Source organism: Panthera leo, chromosome A3, assembly GCF_018350215.1.
Source record: "Panthera leo isolate Ple1 chromosome A3, P.leo_Ple1_pat1.1, whole genome shotgun sequence".
Lineage (NCBI taxonomy): Eukaryota > Metazoa > Chordata > Mammalia > Carnivora > Felidae > Panthera > Panthera leo.
The window spans coordinates 100315938-100336273 of record NC_056681.1 but is presented as its reverse complement, the minus strand read 5'-3'; the positions used below and the strand labels follow the sequence as shown (position 1 = coordinate 100336273).

Below are 20336 nucleotides of genomic sequence, written 5' to 3'. Positions count from 1 at the left end.
AGTAAGCAGTTTCAGAGCAGTGTTCTTTGTTTAGGAGAAATTGTAGAGTAAGTACCAGATATTAATCAATTTATTAATTTTCTTAATACTTCACTCTAGGCATTATTCCTAGATGAAAAAATGGACACTTGAGAAGATGAATTCCCCAATTATTGTGATGAAGCTGTGTTTGATCCCAAGTCTTTGTAGTTATTTTTTCCAAAATAACTTTGAGGATTTGTTAATCCTCAAAGGAGTGTGTGATTCAGGAAATGACAGTGTTTACCTTGCATAAGAGGCAGCTTGATCATTTGGGAGAAACAGATTTTGGGGCAGAAAGACACCTGTTTGGAATCTGATTTTTGCCATAGCTGAGTGAGTCCCCTTCCAGCATTCAGCTCTGATCGATGTCAGAGAAGTCAGGGATGTTAGCCGCATGCTTGGTACATTGTAGAGGTTCAGGACATGGAAGCTGCCATCATCATTGCTACTAGTCTTTTTTTCTAAGAGCAAATGTGGAGAAATGAGAAGTAATCATTCTTGTGGTTTCACAGGTAGAGGAAGTCAGAGATGCCATGGAGAATGAAATGAGAACCCAGCTTCGCCGACAGGCTGCTGCCCACACTGATCACTTACGCGATGTCCTTAGGGTACAAGAACAGGAACTCAAATATGAATATGAACAGGTGGGGACCTGTTACAGCGCATCAGCTCCCTTCAGCCTCCTCTCCTCTTCATGTCCTCTGTGTGTCCTTCCCTCTGAGGGTATGGAAGAATGGGGAAAGAATGCGAATGGTACCCAGCCTTGGTGCAGTGGGGCTTTTGTATTTTGCAACACTGCTCCTTTTTACATAAAGATGTACCTGTGTGTAATTGATCAGATGTGTTTTGTATCTATGTCCTAGTCATTTGGAGCCTTCAAGTTTTAGGGAGCGTTGGTACAGTGAGTTTCAAAAATGCAGATAATACTTGACACACAGATCTCCTGCTTTATTTCCACAATCTCCTGTGGGTTATGTAGCAGCACTCAGATGTTTATTTCTGAGGAAACTTCCCAGAGAGGTTAAGTTTGGAAATCACAGCAAATCTATTACATTGGGGGGCAGTGCAGTTACTTTACTTTCTAAAGTTAGTATTTTCTCAGTTTTTAATTGCTTTCTTCTCCTGGTCTACTTCCTCTGATACAAAGTTCTGTCAGTAAATTTGTAGGGAATTACATACATCAACTATGAGTTTTAGGAAATTTTTGAAATCTTACACATAATATAGGAGTTTCATGAGAAATGTTTTGAGATTTTTAAAGGCCCTCTTTGCTTTTGGAGGTAGCATTTGGTGGTAGACTTTAGGGTCCCAGTGACTGACATGCATTGAAGTAGCATCACTTTCTTCTGTACACTGTTTATGTTTTATTTCAGGACCTGTCTGAGAAACTCGCCGAACAGGAATTACAGTTTCGTCGCCTCAGTCAAGAGCAAATTGACAACTTTACTCTGGATATAAACACTGCCTATGCTAGACTAAGAGGAATCGAACAGGCTGTTCAGAGTGAGCACATGGGCCTCTTATATTTTATTCAGTCCAACTTCTTTGTTAGGACAGTGGGTTACATGCGTCAGCATTAGGACATAAAGATGCTGTGAAGTCATTCTATTAAATTTTATTCATTTCTGAGAAAATTAGTCCAGGTTTAGTAAGTTTGGAACATAGGGTGTTTATGAGAGGAAATTAAAAAGAATCTAAAAATTAAATCTAAATACTTGAAGATTTACTGTGTGTCAGACTGGAGATCGCCGTTTACGAGGCAGGTTACCCAGCACACTTTGGTTATGTCTTATGTGCCCTGAGTGGAGCAAAAGGTCAGCGTATCCCCACGCTTGCTGTCCAGCCCTGTTTGGAAGTGGTTATTTGCTGATTCCACCCACCAAACGGACAGTAGTTATTCTGAGGCTTCAGCGTGGCACACTGAAAGGGAAATGTTCTGACAGAATGTTGATAAAATGGGTTTTTTGGGGGGGTGTTATAGAGCCATCTTTGTCAGATAAGTATAAAAATAAATACCTAGGAAGTTGCAAGATTCAAGATCACGTAGTCCATTAAGTTTACTCGAAGTCTTCCATTCTTTGCAGGAAGTTTCTGATGGCCTTAGCATAAATAAGTCTTAGCCTAATTTAAATGTTTTTTTCCTCAAACATTCTAAAATAATTATCCTTGAATCAGATACTGTGTGGTAAGAGGGGAGAGACTCTCTTGTGCTTGTGCACATACATCCTTCCAGTTTTCTCCATGGCTTGACTAAAAAGTTAGGTTTACCGTGTTGCCTCATGAAGAGGCCGACTTCCTCGGAAAGAACATGCCAGAAATAAGTGTCAGGTGGGGTTGGAAGAGGCTCTCTCTGGCCCTATCATTTACCGTGTGGATTTAGCCTGTTGAGGGTGCAGGTACATCTACATCAGTTCTCTGCAGGTATGGGAAGGACATTTAGTCAGATGGAGAGAAAAATGTATTTCTTTGCCTGTTTTTTCTTTGTAGGTCATGCAGTTGCTGAGGAGGAGGCCAGAAAAGCCCACCAACTGTGGCTCTCGGTGGAGGCATTAAAGTACAGCATGAAGACCGCGTCTGCAGACCTGCCCACTGTTCCACTGGGTAGTGCAGTTGAGGCCATCAGAGTCAACTGTTCTGATAGTGAATTTGCCCAAGCTTTAACTGCAGCTATCCCTCCAGAGTCCCTGACCCGTGGGGTGTACAGCGAAGAGACCCTTAGAGTCCGTTTCTATGCTGTTCAAAAACTGGCCCGAAGGGTAGCAATGATTGATGAAACCAGAAATAGCTTATACCAGTACTTCCTCTCCTACTTGCAGTCCTTGCTCTTATTCCCACCTCAGCAACTGAAGCCACCAGCGGAGCTCTGCCCTGAGGACATAAACACGTTTAAATTACTGTCCTATGCCTCCTATTGCATTGAGCATGGTGATCTGGAGCTGGCAGCAAAGTTTGTCAACCAGCTGAAAGGGGAGTCCCGACGAGTGGCCCAGGACTGGCTGAAGGAGGCCCGAATGACCCTAGAAACCAAACAGATAGTGGAAATCCTGACAGCATACGCCAGCGCCGTAGGAATAGGAACCACTCAAGTGCAGCAAGAGTAAGGTCTAGGAAGAGTTTTGTAAAGTCTTATTTTACGTGAATGGGAATCAGCGATATATGAAGGGTTTGCAACAGGGTCCCAGAATTGTCTAGAAAGGAGCAGGTTATAAGTACTGTTCTAAATGTTAACACCTGTTGCATTTATATTATTTCCACTTGCTATCATGTCAGTGAACTCCAGGAGTAATTTCTTTGCAACTTGTGTAACATTTTCCGTTTTTCAGGTTTTACTGATTAGGCTCGTGAGCCATTCAAAAATAATGTTTGTGATCCCTATTACTATTGATTTTGCCCTTGGAGCAAACTGAATAAAACAAAAAGATGAAAACTGAGTAGCATATCCCTTTTCAAGAAGTGCCATTTCTAGTTTGCTGTATGTGCGGAAAACTTTGAGAAGCGGCAACAGCAGAAGTAGGAAGTCCTGGGCACTCAGTTTCCAGGCCGTGAATTGGGTTCCAAAAGTGCAAGGTCTCTTTTTGGCTTTGAAGGTTCTGGTGAACTGAGTCCTACTCAAACTCAAGACTGACGTACAAGCCAAAATACCAATATATTTACAATGGGAGACATGGCATTCTGGTGATTACAAGGCACCAGAAGTAGTATGTATCTGAAACTTTTAAGGTGCTACAAGAAAAAGTTGTCTTTTCTCTTGGGAACGAATATATACACACCCGTGTGTGTACATTAAACACTTTTCAAACCACTGCTTATTAGCCCCTTTCTACAGGTGATGTACTGTTTTCTGATCTGTTTCCTATTAATAAGTTTCTTTTCTACTCACAAATTAATTTCAGCAGTCCTCAAAACAGGTCACAGCTCTCAGTTCTGAAACACTGGTAATTGACCTTGTTCCTTTCTGGTACTTGGACTGAATATGTCTTCTTTGAAGTGGGGGTGGTGAGTCTGGAATCTTAAAAGGGATTGAATAATTTTGTGGTATACTTAAACTGGATTGCCATAAAAACCCAAAGAACTTTTAGTTCACATCTCTGAAGCTTAGGACGACTGCCATACGGGGTAAACATTAACAAATCCCTAACTTTTGATTTTTTATTCCTTGACAACACTGTCAAAATTTTTTTCGTAATTATTTTTTGTTGGGGTTTATGTGTTCACAGACTGAGGAGGCACTTTTATCTGAGCAAAGTATCTGCAGATCATAGAGGAGGAAGGAGAGATGAATTTTTATATTTCTGCGGGTAAATGCCAGACCCTGAATTTGGATTGTTACATTAACTTTGCATGGCACTTGCCCTTTGGTTTGCGGATATTTTGGTCCCATTTTGGCCTCGGTTGATAATGCTATTCATTATGTTCCTCCTAAGTAGATTCTTAATTTCTGCAGTTACGGTGAGCTGATTTTTACCAGAGGATAATGAGGCTGTTCTTAAATTCAGCCTTCCTTCCCCTTTGGAATGGCATGAAATTGCAAAATACATTAACTTGTAAAGCTGACTTACCTGTTTGTCATAGTAAAGGTGTTTGTAATTTATACAGTAGGTAAAATACTACCAATTATAAGGAAATCTAAATTTCTGTAGGAGCCCAGAAATAACTCTCATCAGATGGGATTATCTGAACTCCTGGGAATACTGATTGGTTCATTTTAGGTCTGCAAATCAAAATAAGACCACTGGCTTTCAAATTTTAGTAGTTCCATTAGCAAACCTCCTTACCTCCACTGCATATTGGAAAACAGTATGTTGAAAGGGGACTCTTGACCTGGCCTGGATTTTCTTCTTGTGCCTAGTAAGACACGGCAATGCTTCAAGTGAAAAGGGCCTTTACTTGGGTTCTCAGTTCTTCAAGGAGGTAGAATCCAAAGGAACAAGATTGGGAGGTGGATATAGCCCTGGGCAGAGGGCAGGGCCACTCACTTTAGCATGTTTCATTTAAACTCTAAATCTCTGCCACTTTGGACTTGATCATGTGAAGCAAATCATTATTTGTCTTCCATTATCAATTTTTAGCCTTATATTGGGTTACCTTATTGCCTCACTCTTGAGTGTGATAGGATAGCATCCCTCAGCATTTTAAACTTTCTCCAGGTACATTAACACTCTGGTCTTTGCTTTAAAATTGTTTTTTAGTTTCAAAATAATGTAACAAATTAAAATGCAGTTTTAGACCATCTTTTTAAGGCACATGGTCTATTGCTTAGCATTAATATAAATCCTTTGCTCTCTTAACAGGTTCTGGAAAAAAGCAGCCTCCAAGTCCCAAATGAGTTGTCCCATCAGTTTTAAAGTAACTTGCTTGAACTCAGTGCAGAAGAACAGATAATTTGAGTTATACATAAATGGGAAATAAAAAGGATTATCAGGCAAATCACTCTTCATCAGGTCCAGTGGTCACCATTTCCCCGAACCAAAGCTCAGCTTCCCTGGTTTGGCCCCCCTGATGCATTTAGGGGTCCTGAGGTCAGCAGGAGAACCTAAGAATGGATGGGGGATGGAGAGAAAGAGGGTTTACTTGGCCACTCTACCATTGCGTATGGGTAAGTGATGTGGTTTCACTGCCTTCTAAGTTCAAGCTAGCTGTATGGACACTGCCCCGGATCTTTAGGAAGAGGAAGGAGTTCTGGAGGGGTTATGAGGCAAGAGCCAGCGGAGAAGTGCCATTGTTGTAAGAACAAATCCCACTGTCACTGGTGGCAAAGTTTAGGTTTCCCTGGGAATAAATTCTATCAAGACCTTGATTCCTCTTGGACATTCTTGGTTTAAGAGGTTGAAATCCTGCTGAGCTGTGTAAATTCTTGGGCTTGATCTGTAGTAGTCCCAAATTGTCTAAGTCCATAGCTGTGTGGATCAGATGGACAGTGTTTTTACAGTTAGGCTGCTTCGTGGGCCTGGCTGGACATTCCTTCACTACCCAGACCCTGTGCACCTCCTATTTTGGCCATTCTATTAACACATTGCCTCTCATCAACCAAATCAAAAGCTTTCCTTTGGTAAATTGCCACTCTGCCTCTAAAGACCTGATCTAAAGGAGTCTATAAACTTGCCCTGAACTTCCTTGCTCCTACTGACGGCTATCTCAGAAATATCCTATTTCAATGTTTTTAAACTTTATTACCAGCAGGAAAATAATTTACATCATGACCAGATAGACTTCTACATGTGTATCTACACATTTCTACTGCACTGTAAAATTTATCACAAAACAACTCTACTGCAGTGATGTACTTTGATTTTCTAATCCATTTCAGCATTCTAATCACCCACAAAATCAAACCCTGCAGTTTTAAAACCAACATAAGAGTACATCTTATCGCTAGTCTTCAGAGGTTTTGAACCCCTAATCTGCATTTCTAGTCTGCACACATTGGTGATACGAGGCAAAGTGGACAAGTTTATTCAGAGGTAACAGGACTCCTCCTTTGACCCTTGCCATTCCATGGGTCTTGATCCTAGTTCTTCTGATGTTTTGGTTTCTCCTGTTTTTTTTTTTTTTTTTGTTAGGTTACTGAAAAATAGTTAAACTGTCCTCAGTTCCCAATTTCCAAAAGCCTGTTTTCTGACCAACTTGGTTGCTTTATATGCCACTAATGCTCCAGCGCTTTTTAAAACTTGGTTCTGGTCTTCACTGGATTGGTTTATAACCCAAATCTTACATCTCATACCATTTTGTTTAAAATGTTGAATTGAATTTTAAGTTATAATTTTTCCTATATAAAATGTCAACATCAGGGAAATGTTAAGACCTAGAAGAGTGGTCTTAAAAATGAGTTGTAGCATGTGACCAAGACACTACTCATTTTACTCAATGCCTTTTAGGAATGCAGTACTTGAGTTGTATTACAAGTTTAGAGACAATCATAAGAACAGACTACAAGTTGAAATGGAGAGCCAGACCAAAAGCAAAAATTGCTAGGTTATTTACTTCAGCATGGGGAAACATCTTTTACTATTAGAGGCTAATATTTCACTAGTGTGTGAATAAACATCTAAAAATGAGAGAATGGAGGGGCACCTGAGTGGCTCAGTTGGATAAGCGTCTGACTTTGGCTCAGGGTATAATCTCATAGCTCATGAGTTTGAGTCTCACATTGGGCTCTGTGCTGACAGCTCAGAGCCTGGAGCCTACTTCAAATTCTGTGTCTCCGTCTTTCTCTGCCCCTTCTCTGCTCATGCTCTCTTTCAAAAATAAACATTAAAAAAAAAAAAATAAAAAAAAAATGGATACCAATCCTATAGGCCTAATTTTCTGAAAGTTTGAAGCAATTAAAACCACTGAAGTACACTGAAATCCATTACAAATTCAGATGACATCAGTCCAGATGGGACTCTGTCCCACCAACTCTAGTTGCCAAGCACTATGCTGAGGATTCAGTTGGGGCCTGGCAAGGGGAGAAGTACCACATTTATAAGGATTGCGATGAGCATTTGGCCATGCAGAGAGCCAGGCATCTGTAGGTGAGATGGGAAGGAGTTAACAGAAGCTTCCAGGAAGCCAGGTCTCCCTCGAAGTTGTAAACCAAGATCAAAGGCTAATCTGCTTTAATTGTCCTTTTGTTCATTTGCCTTGGTTTATCAAGAGTCTAATGGGACAATACACATGAATGCTTAAGTAGCTAATTCGTGTCATTCCCCTGCCTTCATTGTCCCTCGATTAGATGTCTTAAACTGAACATTCTAAGAGAACACATGAAACCATGCTTAGGTTTCTGAGAATGCAGGAGTAGGTCCAGGCTAGAGAGGATGCAGAATGGAGCTGGGAACAGACCTATACACACACAATATTGTAGCCCATCAGTGCCAACTCTGGCAGGGTAAGGATGAGGCTGTTCATCAGTGGGGAACTCATGGGGTCCCTCAGTAAATCTGGGACCAGGTATGAGCAAAGCAGCCTGTGGAAGCAGCCCTGGTGAAGATAAGGTTTGCTCTTGCAAACCAGGGTCCTGGCTGCTTCTGATACTGTTTCAAAGTCCCAGTGGTGAGACAAATGCTAGAAGTAGAGGTTTTTGACCAGCAATGATCACCAGCAATACAATCACATCAAGAAAACCTTCATTTCAGTCCTTTTTCATCACAAGTCCTCACTTTCAATGACTTTGAGTAGAGCCCAACTAAAGGTGCCAGCACACAGGGAAGAAAGGGAGATGAAGCACTCTTGTGCAAGTCCTATGGCTGGGGGAAAACAAAAGCCATGTAAAGTAATGGAAATACGTGCAAATACATTACTGGAGTTTATTTACAGCCTTCATTTCCCCATTTGTGCAGCCCTTTGCCATTGTTTAATCGTTTCGAAGATGCACGATTTTGCACCTCTTTGTATCCCTGATATTGGGATACTGACCCAGTATCAATGGTAATACGTACGCAAACCACCTTCAGACACGTCCTCTAAGACTGAGGAAGCACCAGCATCACAGCATCAGCCAACGGAGGCCAAGTCCACACCTGGGGAGGGCGAACCACACTGGAGAACAGTGTCAAGTTGGCTGACAAACACTGCAGGAACACAGAGCTTGTGCTGAAACCAGGAACTGTGTCCTCACAATGTGTCCGAAGAAACGAAAATGGTAGTGATGCTTTCATTTAAGTGGTAGTAAACCTTGAATGGGTGGTATAGTAAGTATCAAATTAGGAATTTAAATCAGGCCATCCATGTTGTATTGACTGTTATTCAAAGTTCACCATCCGTACTCTCTTTACAATATGGTCAGTTCAGCTATGCTAGGTCACAGCTGCAGATTTGCCCACTTTCATTTGCCTTCACCGATGTCACTGTCGCTGTCACTGTCACTGGTCAGTGAAGTTAGGTCTCTCAGGGCTTCTCTGTGAGGAAAATAAACTGGAAGGTTACAACTGCAATTCAGTCTTGGGGGAGAGGGACTCTGCAGCTGCATTCAACTATAAGGACAAGGGAAAAGGTTCCAAGAGCCACATCTATAGGCCTCTGACTCCTATGACAAATAAAATAGCAGCTAAATTTAACACACACTGACTTTGCAAAGAAGAAAATTCAGGAGGCAGAAAGCTATAAGCAGTGAACGGGTAGATGGACAGTCTGGTCTGTATCACTTTCCTTTATGGTATTGGTGCAGAACTTACTTTTGTTCCTGGCTGATTGCAAAGTCAGCCATCACTCTCTGGGCGAGGCCTTCACAGACAGGCAAGCTGAAGGCACTGGCCAGCTTCACTATCTCAATGGCCTGGGCAGGGTTGTTGGATGCTTTTGCACTGTCCATAAACTCATCCAGCAACTCATTTCTGTAAAAGAAAGGCAAAATGTCAACACTCCCCAACGAAACCCCTCAAAGATTTATGTGCAAAATCTACCATTTTATAAAGTTGAGTCATGAAATCCTCAACAGTAGTTCTGGAGGTAAAGTTACATGAAGCCTAACTTTAAAGAGCCAAAGGGATCATGAACATTGGTCCAGTATGCCATCACTGAGGATCTATTCGGTGTCTTGCCAGTGTGTTATAATCACTGAGTACAGATTAAAAACAGTGCTTGTTTCAGGATGCCCTAGATGGTGGGAGCAATTGTGCATTTTCTTGTCTATCAGAATGCTGAGGCAGGTGAAAAAATTCCAATTACCCCATGGTAAGAGTGAAGACCGTGCAGTTAATTCTAGGACGTACCCAGGCAGGTCTGTTAACTTCAACTTACCCAGGGATCTTATTATGCTTCCTGAAAAGCCCCAACATTTTCCTATTCAAGAGGAGACAGGAGCAAGATTATAAATGCAAGTAGAACACATGGCGATCCGATGACCATAGCTCTTCTCCTCCCAGTACTAGCCCTTGAAGACATATGTCTGTGAGTTCTGCTCGCTCCCAGCCCTGTCTTCACATCAAAATCACCTTGGGTGCTTCAACTCCCTCCTCCAAACTTCACATATGTACATGTCAAGTTTCCCAGGCAAATGTGATCTGCCAGTGTTCAGAATTGCTGGGGTCTATCCTCTTCTAGAGGATCACTCCAGTCCACCCAGGGAAGGAATACATCCCGTGGGCAGCTGGAAGAGAGGGATGCAAGAGAGAATGATCTCTTTCCTCTCTTAAAATCCAGAATGAGGTCAGTGTCCTAGAATTATGTTGCGAAGAGCAGGCTCAGATTGAGGCATCAGTCTCCTGTAAGTGCTCACCAGCATCCTGCCACATGCAGGACAAAGGAGAAACACATACATTCAGCTCCCATGACTCAGCTGAGGTCCGTACCCCTGCGCCAATCATCATAGCCTGATTCGTAACAAGTGTCAACCTGAGTTAACAAACTTGACCACCAAATGTTTTGGTCACTAGCAGTGTAGTAGGCCATGTGTGTGATTCACACTCCCAAGACCAGTGTAGGCAGTAAAGCCTTCCTTCACCAGCTTTTCCTGAACACAGTGAACGGCCACATTTTGGGCTGGCAATCCTATGTTCAAATTAAGTTACTCTCCCGTGTTGAAAAAGCCATACACATGTACTCTACTTACTGTTAGAATACACATTTCTCTCCAGAACAAAATGTAGCAACACCACCTAACTATGACCACTCCTACAAAGTATTCTTTTGTTGACTTCTCTGCTTTTGGAAAAAGGAACGCATGTAAAGTTTCCATCCACAAATACTAAAAATGAGTATGTGAATGAAGTGCTGATGAACACACAGAAGTGACACAGACCAAAGATGGTTCTAGTTAAGGCCATGTTTATAAATGCCAGTTTCCTGAAGTCCAAATGCACAACCTGCATTTTAAGCAGGGAGGTAGGGCCACTATACCCAAGTGAAACACTTGGATAAACTAAATGCCTAAAACGTTTCCAAAAATATTCTTTGATCACTCTATTTAAGTGAACAGACAAGTGACTTACTTGCCCGTGGATATAGAAAACAGGTCAGAAAGAGAAAATTAGCCCATTAAACCATGTCCTTTCTTAAATACACTGTATACACTTATACTGGTCTTCTTCCTAAAGTTCCCTTTTCAGCTGGTATTTGTAGTTCCCAGAGAAAACACAGTATGTAGAAAACTCATTTGTCTTCTGATTATACATCATACAGATGAGAAAACTCTAGTGGCCAGGGCAAATGTTCTCTGAGATCCAAGTACAAATGGCTTCTTATGCTTTTGGTTTTGTACTCACCAGGCTTCCTGGATCCTCCCTCCCCTTAAAAAAAGGACAGCTATATAGTTCAGAGCGTTGGCTGGCCAATCAGGAGCAGTCTGTCTGGCATCTTGGCTCTCATAAGTAGATCTGATATCGGCAGCACAGTCAGCAAACGCCACCTGAAGCTGAGAGGCTCTAAGAATCAGCAGAATTGCCTAACTGGTTTTATGAGAATCTTAAGTTCAGGAGACTCCACTGAAGCGTTAACATTTTTGAGCAATCCATTTTACCACTGGACCACATCACATGTATGGTACACAAGTAACAAAGTGAAGAAAAAAGAACGCACCCTGCCCTGCTCTGGGGTAAATAATTTGCAAATTGGCCACATCTTTCAAAAAGAACATGTGTTTTCTTTTCAGAGAGAAACTTAAAAAAAAAAAAAAAAAAAAAAGCTATTGTCAGGGCAGAAAGAAACTATTTTCATGTTGTTTACTTTGGACCAGAGAAATGAGATGACTTTAGAAGAGATTCTGCTAATGGTTGGGTATATTTAGATGTAGACTTTAAATCTGGGTTTAGGTGGCAGAACTCTCCAGGTTTCCCTAGATGAGACCAAGGAAATTACCTTTACAGAGTCCTCTGAGAATATACCGGTCAGTACACATCTGATTACTGTAAACTAACTTGAATTTGGACATACCCTACCTCTGGTGGGTGCCGATCCCTTGCCATGAGCATCAGAATCTCTTCTTTCAGGGCATCGCGAAAACCGTGACCATATTCTTTACTGTCTGGAAACAGAAAGGAACATAATGAGAAGTGATCACTGTCATATAATACCAAAACTCTTTGGCAGACCTCTGTCCACCGTTGTAGTTTTTGGTGGGTAAAAAAAAGTTGCTGACACTCTTTCCTCCAGGACACCACTAGGATAATTCATGGTAAGAACAGAAGGAGCAGTGGAAGCCAGTAACCTGCTCCCAAGTCAAGTGTGAACCACAGCATATGCACTACTCTTGAGCAGCTACCAACTCCGTGTGATATAAGACACTTTTTTTTACAGCACTTGGTGATCAGTGATATTTTATAACAGGTAACAACCACTTAAGCAATCCTGTGAAGTAGGGCAGGGCTCTAGTCTCAGTGTTCGGACATGGAAACTTGAAGCTGACAGGAACTCATGCTGCAATCACAGTCCCCTAATAGAGGACACACAGCATCTTCTGCAGCCAATTTATACACAGAAACCCACAACCATGCCTACTTCTTAGAAATTCAAGTGGCTTCTTAACAACTGAGTCACAACGATGCAGCATGATACAGAGGAATAACACAGAACCTAGGCTTTGGGGATTACGTTTGTGGACCTGAATTTAAATCTAGGGCGTGCCATGTAATCAGCGATGATCTTCTGTCATGTCACACGACAAATGCACAGCTCTACCATTCCTGTCACGAAGGAATGGATTTAAGTCACTTTCAGTACATTTTTACTCGTGCAGTGCAACATGAGCCAGTGGACCATGAAGCAGACTTCAACTTACATATATATTCAATTTAGTGACAAATGGAAGTTTCCATCCCTAACAATATTAACATGTTTGTTAATCAAAATGTAGGACGATGAAATGAGATGGGCTTGGGCATACAAGCCGAAACAAACCTTTCCAAATCTCAGGAATCACTTCTAGCCGGTTGGCCACATCCAGTGCTTGGAGAAGATCTATCAACGTTTGGGAACGGGGAAAGAATACCTGATTAAGAGAAATACAAATGTATTTTTAAAGTATTAACCAGCAAAGATACCCATAAGCACATCCACAGTGATAAGTAATGAATCATCTTACTGAAGGTATCAGGTCCTTATACCACTTCAAAGTGACATCAATTTGTTCCATTAGACAAAGCAAACTGAAGAACTTGGAACTGTAATGGTGAGAAAAGGTGTGTTTTAGTCTCAGAGCGTTAACAACAGAAGATTAAATTACAGCATTGTTACGTGATGACATCTTACACAGAATTTAAAATCCACTTGTAAGTAACAAACAATTTCAAGTTACATGGGACAATACTTGAGCCAGGGGGTGCCAACTATGCTTTCTGGACTTCCTGATTGACACCTTCTTCTGCACAACTAGCCATTCATGACTGCCTCCTTGGTGTGCTCAGCTCCCAGGGAGTGGTCTGCCACATTCACTTTCAAAGCATGCAGTGTGAAGCAAGGAGATGGACACACAGAAGACAATCACCACACACCTATTAACAGGCTGCCTCCTTCAGTTCTTGTTTTTATCTACCTGAAGTCAAGCTCCTTTAAGGAGTCTCTTTGGGCTTCATCTCTGTATCTTCGTCTTTAAACAAGAGGCTGTGCTGAAATGTTTAGGGACCTACCCTGCCAGATATTCAAAAACATAAAACAGGCCATGGAGGAAAAAGGCACGTGGGTTTGAAGCGTTACAAAGAAAAATATCCTAAAAGATCCACACCAGACATCTCAGTCTGGCAAATCAGTTTTACCACTGCTTCAATTTCCAAGTGCTCAATTAACATGTACCATCAAGTTAGGGGCATGCTGCCTGCAGACATGACATAGGAGGGCTACCAACAGTCTCCTACTTGCAGAAATGACTGACGGTTGCTTTTTAAAGAGGCTCCAATAATGCAAAGGGATACATTTCTAACACACTTACTAATAGAAATTACGCCGGTGATCTGGTCCAATGAATTTCCAGTTGTCTCCGGTGTTTAAAAGGCCATGTACTTGGTAAGCAAGTTCTAGATCTCTGAGAACTGAGCACTGAAAATTTGCAAGCAGTAAGCATCACTCTGAGATTTATCAACCAAATAGTGGCTCATTACATTAAAAAGTATAGTTACTTATGGAAATATTTATGCTGATTCAATTTATTACTGGTTGACAGCAAATGAGTTGTAAGATTGAAGGGAAAAAATGAAAGCAAACTCCCCAATTCCATGAAAGTTAAAAAATTTTTTAATGTTCATATAATGCTATATTATATAGCATATACACATATACATACAATATTATTATGCAAAAAGGGAAGAGGCAGAGAGAGGGAGAGAAAGAATCCCAAGCAGGCTCTGAGCTATCAGTGTAGAGCCCGACATGGGGCTCGTTCTCACAAACTGTGAGATCATGACCTGAGTCAAAACCAGGAGTCAGATGCTTAACTGAAGGAGCTACCCAGGCGCCCCACAAAATGATTTTGATCTAGTGATTACACCTTTAGAAATCAGTCCTATGAAAACACTTGATCATGTGCATAAAAACAGATGGAGTGCTCACTCCAGCATCACTGTATTTGCAAAAAACCCATGAAGTTAACTCCAAAACCCACTCATAGGAGAAGAGTTAAGTAAACTGTAGTCCTCCCGCCTACGAAATACTATGTTGCTATCAGCAAACAAAATACCACGGAAATGTATCTGGCTGTGTATGTCTGAACACCTAACGAAAAAACCTGCAAGGATACACACTAAACTTTTGGAAAGCATTATCCTTAGGGAACAGGATGTGCTAATCCACGTCCACTGATTAGCATAAAATGAAAAACCAGAATTCGAAACAACCGTCATCAATTTAAAAGGTCATCAATAGGAAAATATGAAATACCCTGAAACCTTATCCGAACAGAGGTGTGAAAAAAAAAAACAATGTATACAACAAAGGGTAGAGGTGCTATATGAGTTAGTATAGAATTTAAGAAGAAAAAAAATTAGAATCAAAGACATAAACAGAAAACTCAGGAAGTGAAAAAATAATCAGGGAAAAGCCCCTTCCCCTCACCTTCCAACCCCAGTTACAGATGAATTTAAGAAGTGGATAAAAGGAAAGCAAAAAAGAAGAAGCGGTACTTACAACTCTCATGGCTGACTGAAAAAACATATCTGAAAATCAAAGTTCACAAAGTCTTGGTTACAATGGATAAAATATATTTTTAAGTGAGCAGCATTAATAAAAACCCTAGCGACCCAACTGTCAATGTGTAAGTTAAACCTGAAGGAATAAAAACCACAGGGGGAAGTATACAGCAACGTGCCACACGTTTTGGCTTCCTCAGAATAACCACCCGTAAGGTAACTAAGCTAAGTTAAACCTGTCCTCTGGGACGCATGGGGGGCTCAGATGGTTAAGTGTCAGACTGGCTCAGTCATGATACTGAGTCTGAGCCCAGCACTGGGCTCCTCAATGACAGTACGAAGCCTACTTGGGAGTCTCTCTCTCTCTCTCTCTCTCTCTCTCTCTCTCTGCCTCCCCCCCAAAATAAACCAACACACTTTAAATTAAACCCTGTCCTCATCACAAGGCCTCTAATCACTGACAAGAAAATAGGCTCTTTGTCTCACACAAGCGATTCTGTGCATACCGTCATCTGGGTCCTTCGGGGAAAATTTCTTTCCTTTTAATTCATTCATAATATCGTAGATTATGAGGGATGATCCTTTTGAAGGGTTTTCTGCAGAATACAAAAGCACACAGGTCTTATTAGGACTCTCCTTCTGTACCACTATCAACCACACAGCACCTGGCACAAAGGGCCACACTTGCTCCTCTGCCCCAGCACACGGCACGGTGTACAGCTGGCAGGGGCACGTGCTTGCTAAAGGAGAGGTTCACAGTACAGGGTGCAACTCTCCGATCTGGGACAGTCACAGGTCTTTGTCTATGTGCTCCCAGCGGAGACTTTCCCTTCCTCCTCAGTCTTGTCTCAAACTTCACTTTCACTGAAATGGGAAACACACAACCTCACCAAGACCGCCTACTTAGAAAAACAAACATGTTTTTTTTGCCAGTAATCATTTGTGCTTTTAAGTATAATCAGGATGAAAAAGCCAAGAAAAAACAGTAGAAATAACGGACATAGGCAATCCTTTTACAATCACATGAACTGAGTGGTACTAATAGGTCAGAAAACGCATCTACACAATTCCCAAACGTATCCCACTATTCATCCAAATCTGTTCCCTACCTTATCCACACACAAGTGAATATGTAGTTTTAATGGTGGTACAGGTGTATTTCTACAATTTCCTCGAGCATGTTTCCATTTGCTAGCATTCCTAATCATTTTATTGGTTACATAATAATTTTATATGTATCCTTTAATTTTTTAGGCTTTCTCCTTTGAACAAACATCGAAAAATATTCCTGCAAGTAGCCAGTTTACATACATGTAAGACAAGCTGGCCCCCTTCCCCTGTGTCTGCCCCTCTGTTCCCAGGTGCTCCACCACAGACTCTGGTTAGCAACTGAACCCCAAGTGATGTGTGATGGTACAGACAAATCCGACAGGGTCTGGGGTCAGAAATACTAGTTTCACTACAGTGTCGCCAAGGTTGAGTAAAATTTTAGAAGATACGATTATTGTGGAAACTACCTATGTCCAAGATAAAGTCAATTACTCTTCCTCTCACCCTAAAAGATAAAAATCTTCCCTACAGGTGGTGTGGATCTTGTAAAATTAGCCCACCAAAACACAATCAAGTTTTTCTCTGTTGTTTTATAAAGTCCATCTCAGGAGAGAAAGACTGGAATGGTCATTTCTGAACCCAGGCGTTCTTTCTCAAGTTGGGGCGGGGCAAACGAGAACCCACAGCCTGTGATGGCCTACTATGTGCCTTCCAGTACAAGACCCTGTGCACAGTTTACTTAATCATCACAGCCTGATGGCATTTATCAGGATAGATATCCAGGCCCTTCTGGCATAGCTGGGAGACGACAGAGCTAAAATTTCAACTCAGGTATGGAACAGCAATGGCCAACAACTCCCCGTAAAAACAGACATGTTCTCTTGCTGCATCATTGAATACAGGAGCCAGCAGTCACATGGGGCTACCTAGTACTAATGCAAGAAAGGAATCTTAATTTTAATGAAATAAACAAGTGTGGCTACTGGCTATTTTACTGGAAAGCACAGCTCTACAGAGGCAAAAGAAGTCCAGACTAACACACCTTCTGACCATTTTTAATTGCACATCAACACTGTTAGTACATTTAATGTACTAATAACATTTCCCCTCCAGCTCAAGTTTTAAGTAACAAACAAGGTTACTTCCTTTAAGAATAACTTTTTGCTCAGGCTATAGGATACTGTAATTTGTGAGTTCTCTATTCTTAAATCATATGCAGTGAAGGTAGCCCACAACAATTAATCACATAAACATAAAGGAGCTGGGTCAACTTTCTACAAAAGTTAATATAATACGTACCATGTATAACGTCATACATACCATGTTGATAAAACAGCTGAATAATATAGTGGTATGTTGCAAGTGAGGGTTCTCAAATTACCAGGTGGACAGAAAAAAGTAAGAAATAAGTCAAACACAAATATCCAAAATACAGCTTCCTGAGGCACAGTTAACTAAAAACACACTGATTTTGGTATTTAAATAAAAGGTGATGCATTTCAAACAAACAAAAAGATGCATTTCTATTCCTCTGAAGATATTTCCTAGCTCATTTGATTAACGTTAACGTTTGATTAGCATCATTTGATTAAAGTGAGAAATACTTTTAGAAAGTCTTGACACATATTAACTAAAATGTTATAGCTAATGTACTTTGTACTAGGATTCTTTATTCAAGAGCACTAAAGCATACTAAAGTGAACAGGTCCCCAGCAACCTTTCATAATTACTGAAAACTAGGGTTGCCTAGGTGGCTCAGTCGGTTAAGAGTCTTGACTCTTGATTCCAGCTCAGGTCATGATATCAAGGTTGTGAGATCAAAACCTGCATTGGGCTCCATGATGACAGCATGGAGCATGCAAGCATGGAGGCTGCTTGGGATTCTCTCTCTCTGCTCTCCCATTCTCAAAATAAATAAATTAATTAAAAATTTTTTATTGAAAACTACATAATACAATAGCACATTTGGGTTCAAATACCTAATTATGCTAGCAAGTGTCATGGGATTTAAAACTAGTTAACTCAAGCGAACAATTCTCCCCAGAGTAAAGAAATCCACAGAAAACTACCTAAAATATTAAAAGAATACTGTAGTTTGCTATAAAGAACATGAAGATAACAGAGCTCCCGCCGTTAATAAATACATGTAATTAATGTACCAAATGGGGGAACGGAAATTCTCAACATATTATGCACACAGCATAAAGAGTTTAGTGTCTATTTTTGCTTGTTTGGATCCTAAGATCTCTGGTCAGCATCGTCCCAGTCTCCAGAGGAGGACATGAGGGCACATACTCACCTATTCCGATGGCTTTCATTTCACGAAAGGTCTGTAAGGCCGGCAATCTTCCAAATGAATAAAATCTTCGGAGGCATTTCAGAATGGTATTAAATGTCTGTAGATTTGGTTTCACCTTCTGGGCAGCCATTTCTTTCAGCAGCTCCTAGATAAATCCAAGTGTTAAGTCTTGTTTATGCCTGGGTAGGTAATTTGTCCAATAAACCAATATTACACACTAAAAAATAATTTGATTCTCTGGCTAGATCTAAAGTAATTTAATAAATATATTCCTAATTTAAGAATTATCTATTAGTTAGCAGGGCCAGTGACTTTGCCTTTTAGAGAACTCACTCTATTCAGTCACCGCACCTCGCTTGATCAAGATGTCCAACTGTCTTCGCCCCCTGCCTCATAAAGCAAAAGCGTAGACTAGAATGAACCGGGCTGTTTTCCTTTTTTAAATGAGCAGTATGGTATAAAAACAAAAACATTTCTATCCCTAATACAACCCAAGTAAGTTTTTTCAAACTTACCAGATACAAATGTTTCAGGAAATATGCATTATGTTTGTAATAATAAAAAAAAAAACTACATACTACGAGAAATAAAGCAACAGAGGTGTTTGTGAATTCTAGCCATCGACTCTGCGTCAAATAACTTTTTCTTCTCACATACAAGACACAGTTATTTAAACTACAGGGTTGCTAGGAGGGCATAAACAAGTAACCGCTGAGTACCCAGCAGAGCAGTATCTGCCATGAAAATGCTCAATCTCTACCCCCTGTATTTCTAGGAAAGGATACTTTAGGCGTATTAGGAGACAAAATGACGGTTTCCCCTTACCAGTATCTTATTCCATTTGTCCTCCAATTTCTCATTCATGCTCAATGCTGTTGCCTCAATCAATGCATTGAAGGTGTACACATCAGCTGTAAAACAGGAAAACCACCTTAACAAAATTTGGGTTCAAGACTTATCCCTAAATAGCTTAGTTTAAGGCAAAGCAGTAATGCACATATGGCTCCTGGCTCGTTACCATGTGCTCACAAAACGAGACACTCTCTCCCTTCTCTGGAACTCTCCTCCTGCTTTTACCACCAATACCACAAGGTTAAAAGTGAGCCCATGATTGAGGCAAGATGCAAAAATTTCATGGATTCAAAGATTTACAGACTCTTAAGGGAAGAAAAGGAAGGAGGGAGGGAAATTCTCCAAACACACTTACCATGCAGTCTGTTGTTTAGTAATTCAGTGTACAAGTTTAATGCCTGCACAAGAGCTCGGTGCTGGAAGACAGGATAAAGCTTAAATATCATCCAACTTGTTTACTTAAGAAACAGTTGCAATGTCTACTGTTTTAGGGCTTGGGATACAGTAATAAAACAAACAAAGTCTCAGTTCTCATGAAGTTCATACTGTACTGCATGGCAATTTTGCTTCCCAGGTGACATTTGGTAATTCTTGGAGATATTTCTAGTTGTCACAACTGGGGGCTGGGGAGGATGAAGTACTGACATGAACTGGGTAGAGAACAGGGAGGTATTAAACATTCTACAATGCACAGGAGAGCCCCCAAGACAACAAATTTTCTGGCCCAGTGAACAATAGTTCTGAGAGTAAAAATTCCTGACTTAGTAGAAATTAAAGACAATAGTACAGAAATAAATACATGTTACCTTCACCATTCCTCGGATCATTGTGCAGTAGGAATGTGAGTTTTTCTCTGGCATTAGAGCAAAGATTCTCTCAGCATTGTTTTTTGCCCTAGACACAGGAAGAATAGTCAACCAGGGAAACTGGAAAAACCAACAGCTACCACAATTTACTGAGTTTACAATGTTCCAAGCACTGTGTCAAGCACTTTATACACAAAAAATTCTTACCACCATGTGCATGAAAGACATGGTTATCATTCTGAAAAATGGGAAAAACTGAGGCTCCAAAACCTCAAG

General features: G+C 40.8%; 2 protein-coding genes and 1 non-coding gene across 15 annotated transcripts in view; 1 reads left to right on the top strand and 2 right to left on the bottom strand.

Moving 5' to 3' along the window:
• IMMT (inner membrane mitochondrial protein) overlaps window positions 1–5451 on the top strand; it is a 41240-nt gene extending 35789 nt beyond the window's left edge. For 5 of the 10 annotated variants that reach the window (XM_042932923.1, XM_042932916.1, XM_042932915.1 and 2 more), the window contains 4 exons: window positions 534–665; window positions 1395–1524; window positions 2509–3118; window positions 5313–5451. In XM_042932923.1, coding sequence (XP_042788857.1) covers window positions 534–665; window positions 1395–1524; window positions 2509–3118; window positions 5313–5403 — 963 coding nt within the window. In that variant the 3' untranslated portion in view covers window positions 5404–5451. Of the gene's footprint in view, window positions 1–533; window positions 666–1394; window positions 1525–2508; window positions 3882–5312 lie in introns of those variants that run through there. The other 5 variants (XM_042932925.1, XM_042932922.1, XM_042932921.1 and 2 more) reach the window with 3 other exon arrangements.
• Window positions 5452–7235: 1784 nt separating this feature from the next.
• Window positions 7236–20336, bottom strand: part of PTCD3 (pentatricopeptide repeat domain 3) — a 29337-nt gene continuing 16236 nt past the window's right edge. For 2 of the 4 annotated variants that reach the window (XM_042932910.1, XM_042932913.1), the window contains 15 exons: window positions 20061–20148; window positions 19610–19670; window positions 19228–19313; window positions 18403–18547; window positions 17403–17474; window positions 15560–15649; window positions 15052–15080; window positions 13862–13968; window positions 13019–13097; window positions 12835–12925; window positions 11877–11962; window positions 11205–11353; window positions 9742–9783; window positions 9177–9335; window positions 7236–8900 (listed from right to left, as the gene is read on the bottom strand). In XM_042932910.1, coding sequence (XP_042788844.1) covers window positions 8828–8900; window positions 9177–9335; window positions 9742–9783; window positions 11205–11353; window positions 11877–11962; window positions 12835–12925; window positions 13019–13097; window positions 13862–13968; window positions 15052–15080; window positions 15560–15649; window positions 17403–17474; window positions 18403–18547; window positions 19228–19313; window positions 19610–19670; window positions 20061–20148 — 1357 coding nt within the window. In that variant the 3' untranslated portion in view covers window positions 7236–8827. Of the gene's footprint in view, window positions 8901–9176; window positions 9336–9741; window positions 9784–11204; window positions 11354–11876; window positions 11963–12834; window positions 12926–13018; window positions 13098–13861; window positions 13969–15051; window positions 15081–15559; window positions 15650–17402; window positions 17475–18402; window positions 18548–19227; window positions 19314–19609; window positions 19671–20060; window positions 20149–20336 lie in introns of those variants that run through there. The other 2 variants (XM_042932911.1, XM_042932912.1) reach the window with 2 other exon arrangements.
• LOC122216768 lies at window positions 10180–10316 on the bottom strand. Its single transcript, XR_006201110.1, has one exon. It is a non-coding gene; the product is annotated as a small nucleolar RNA SNORD94 (small nucleolar RNA).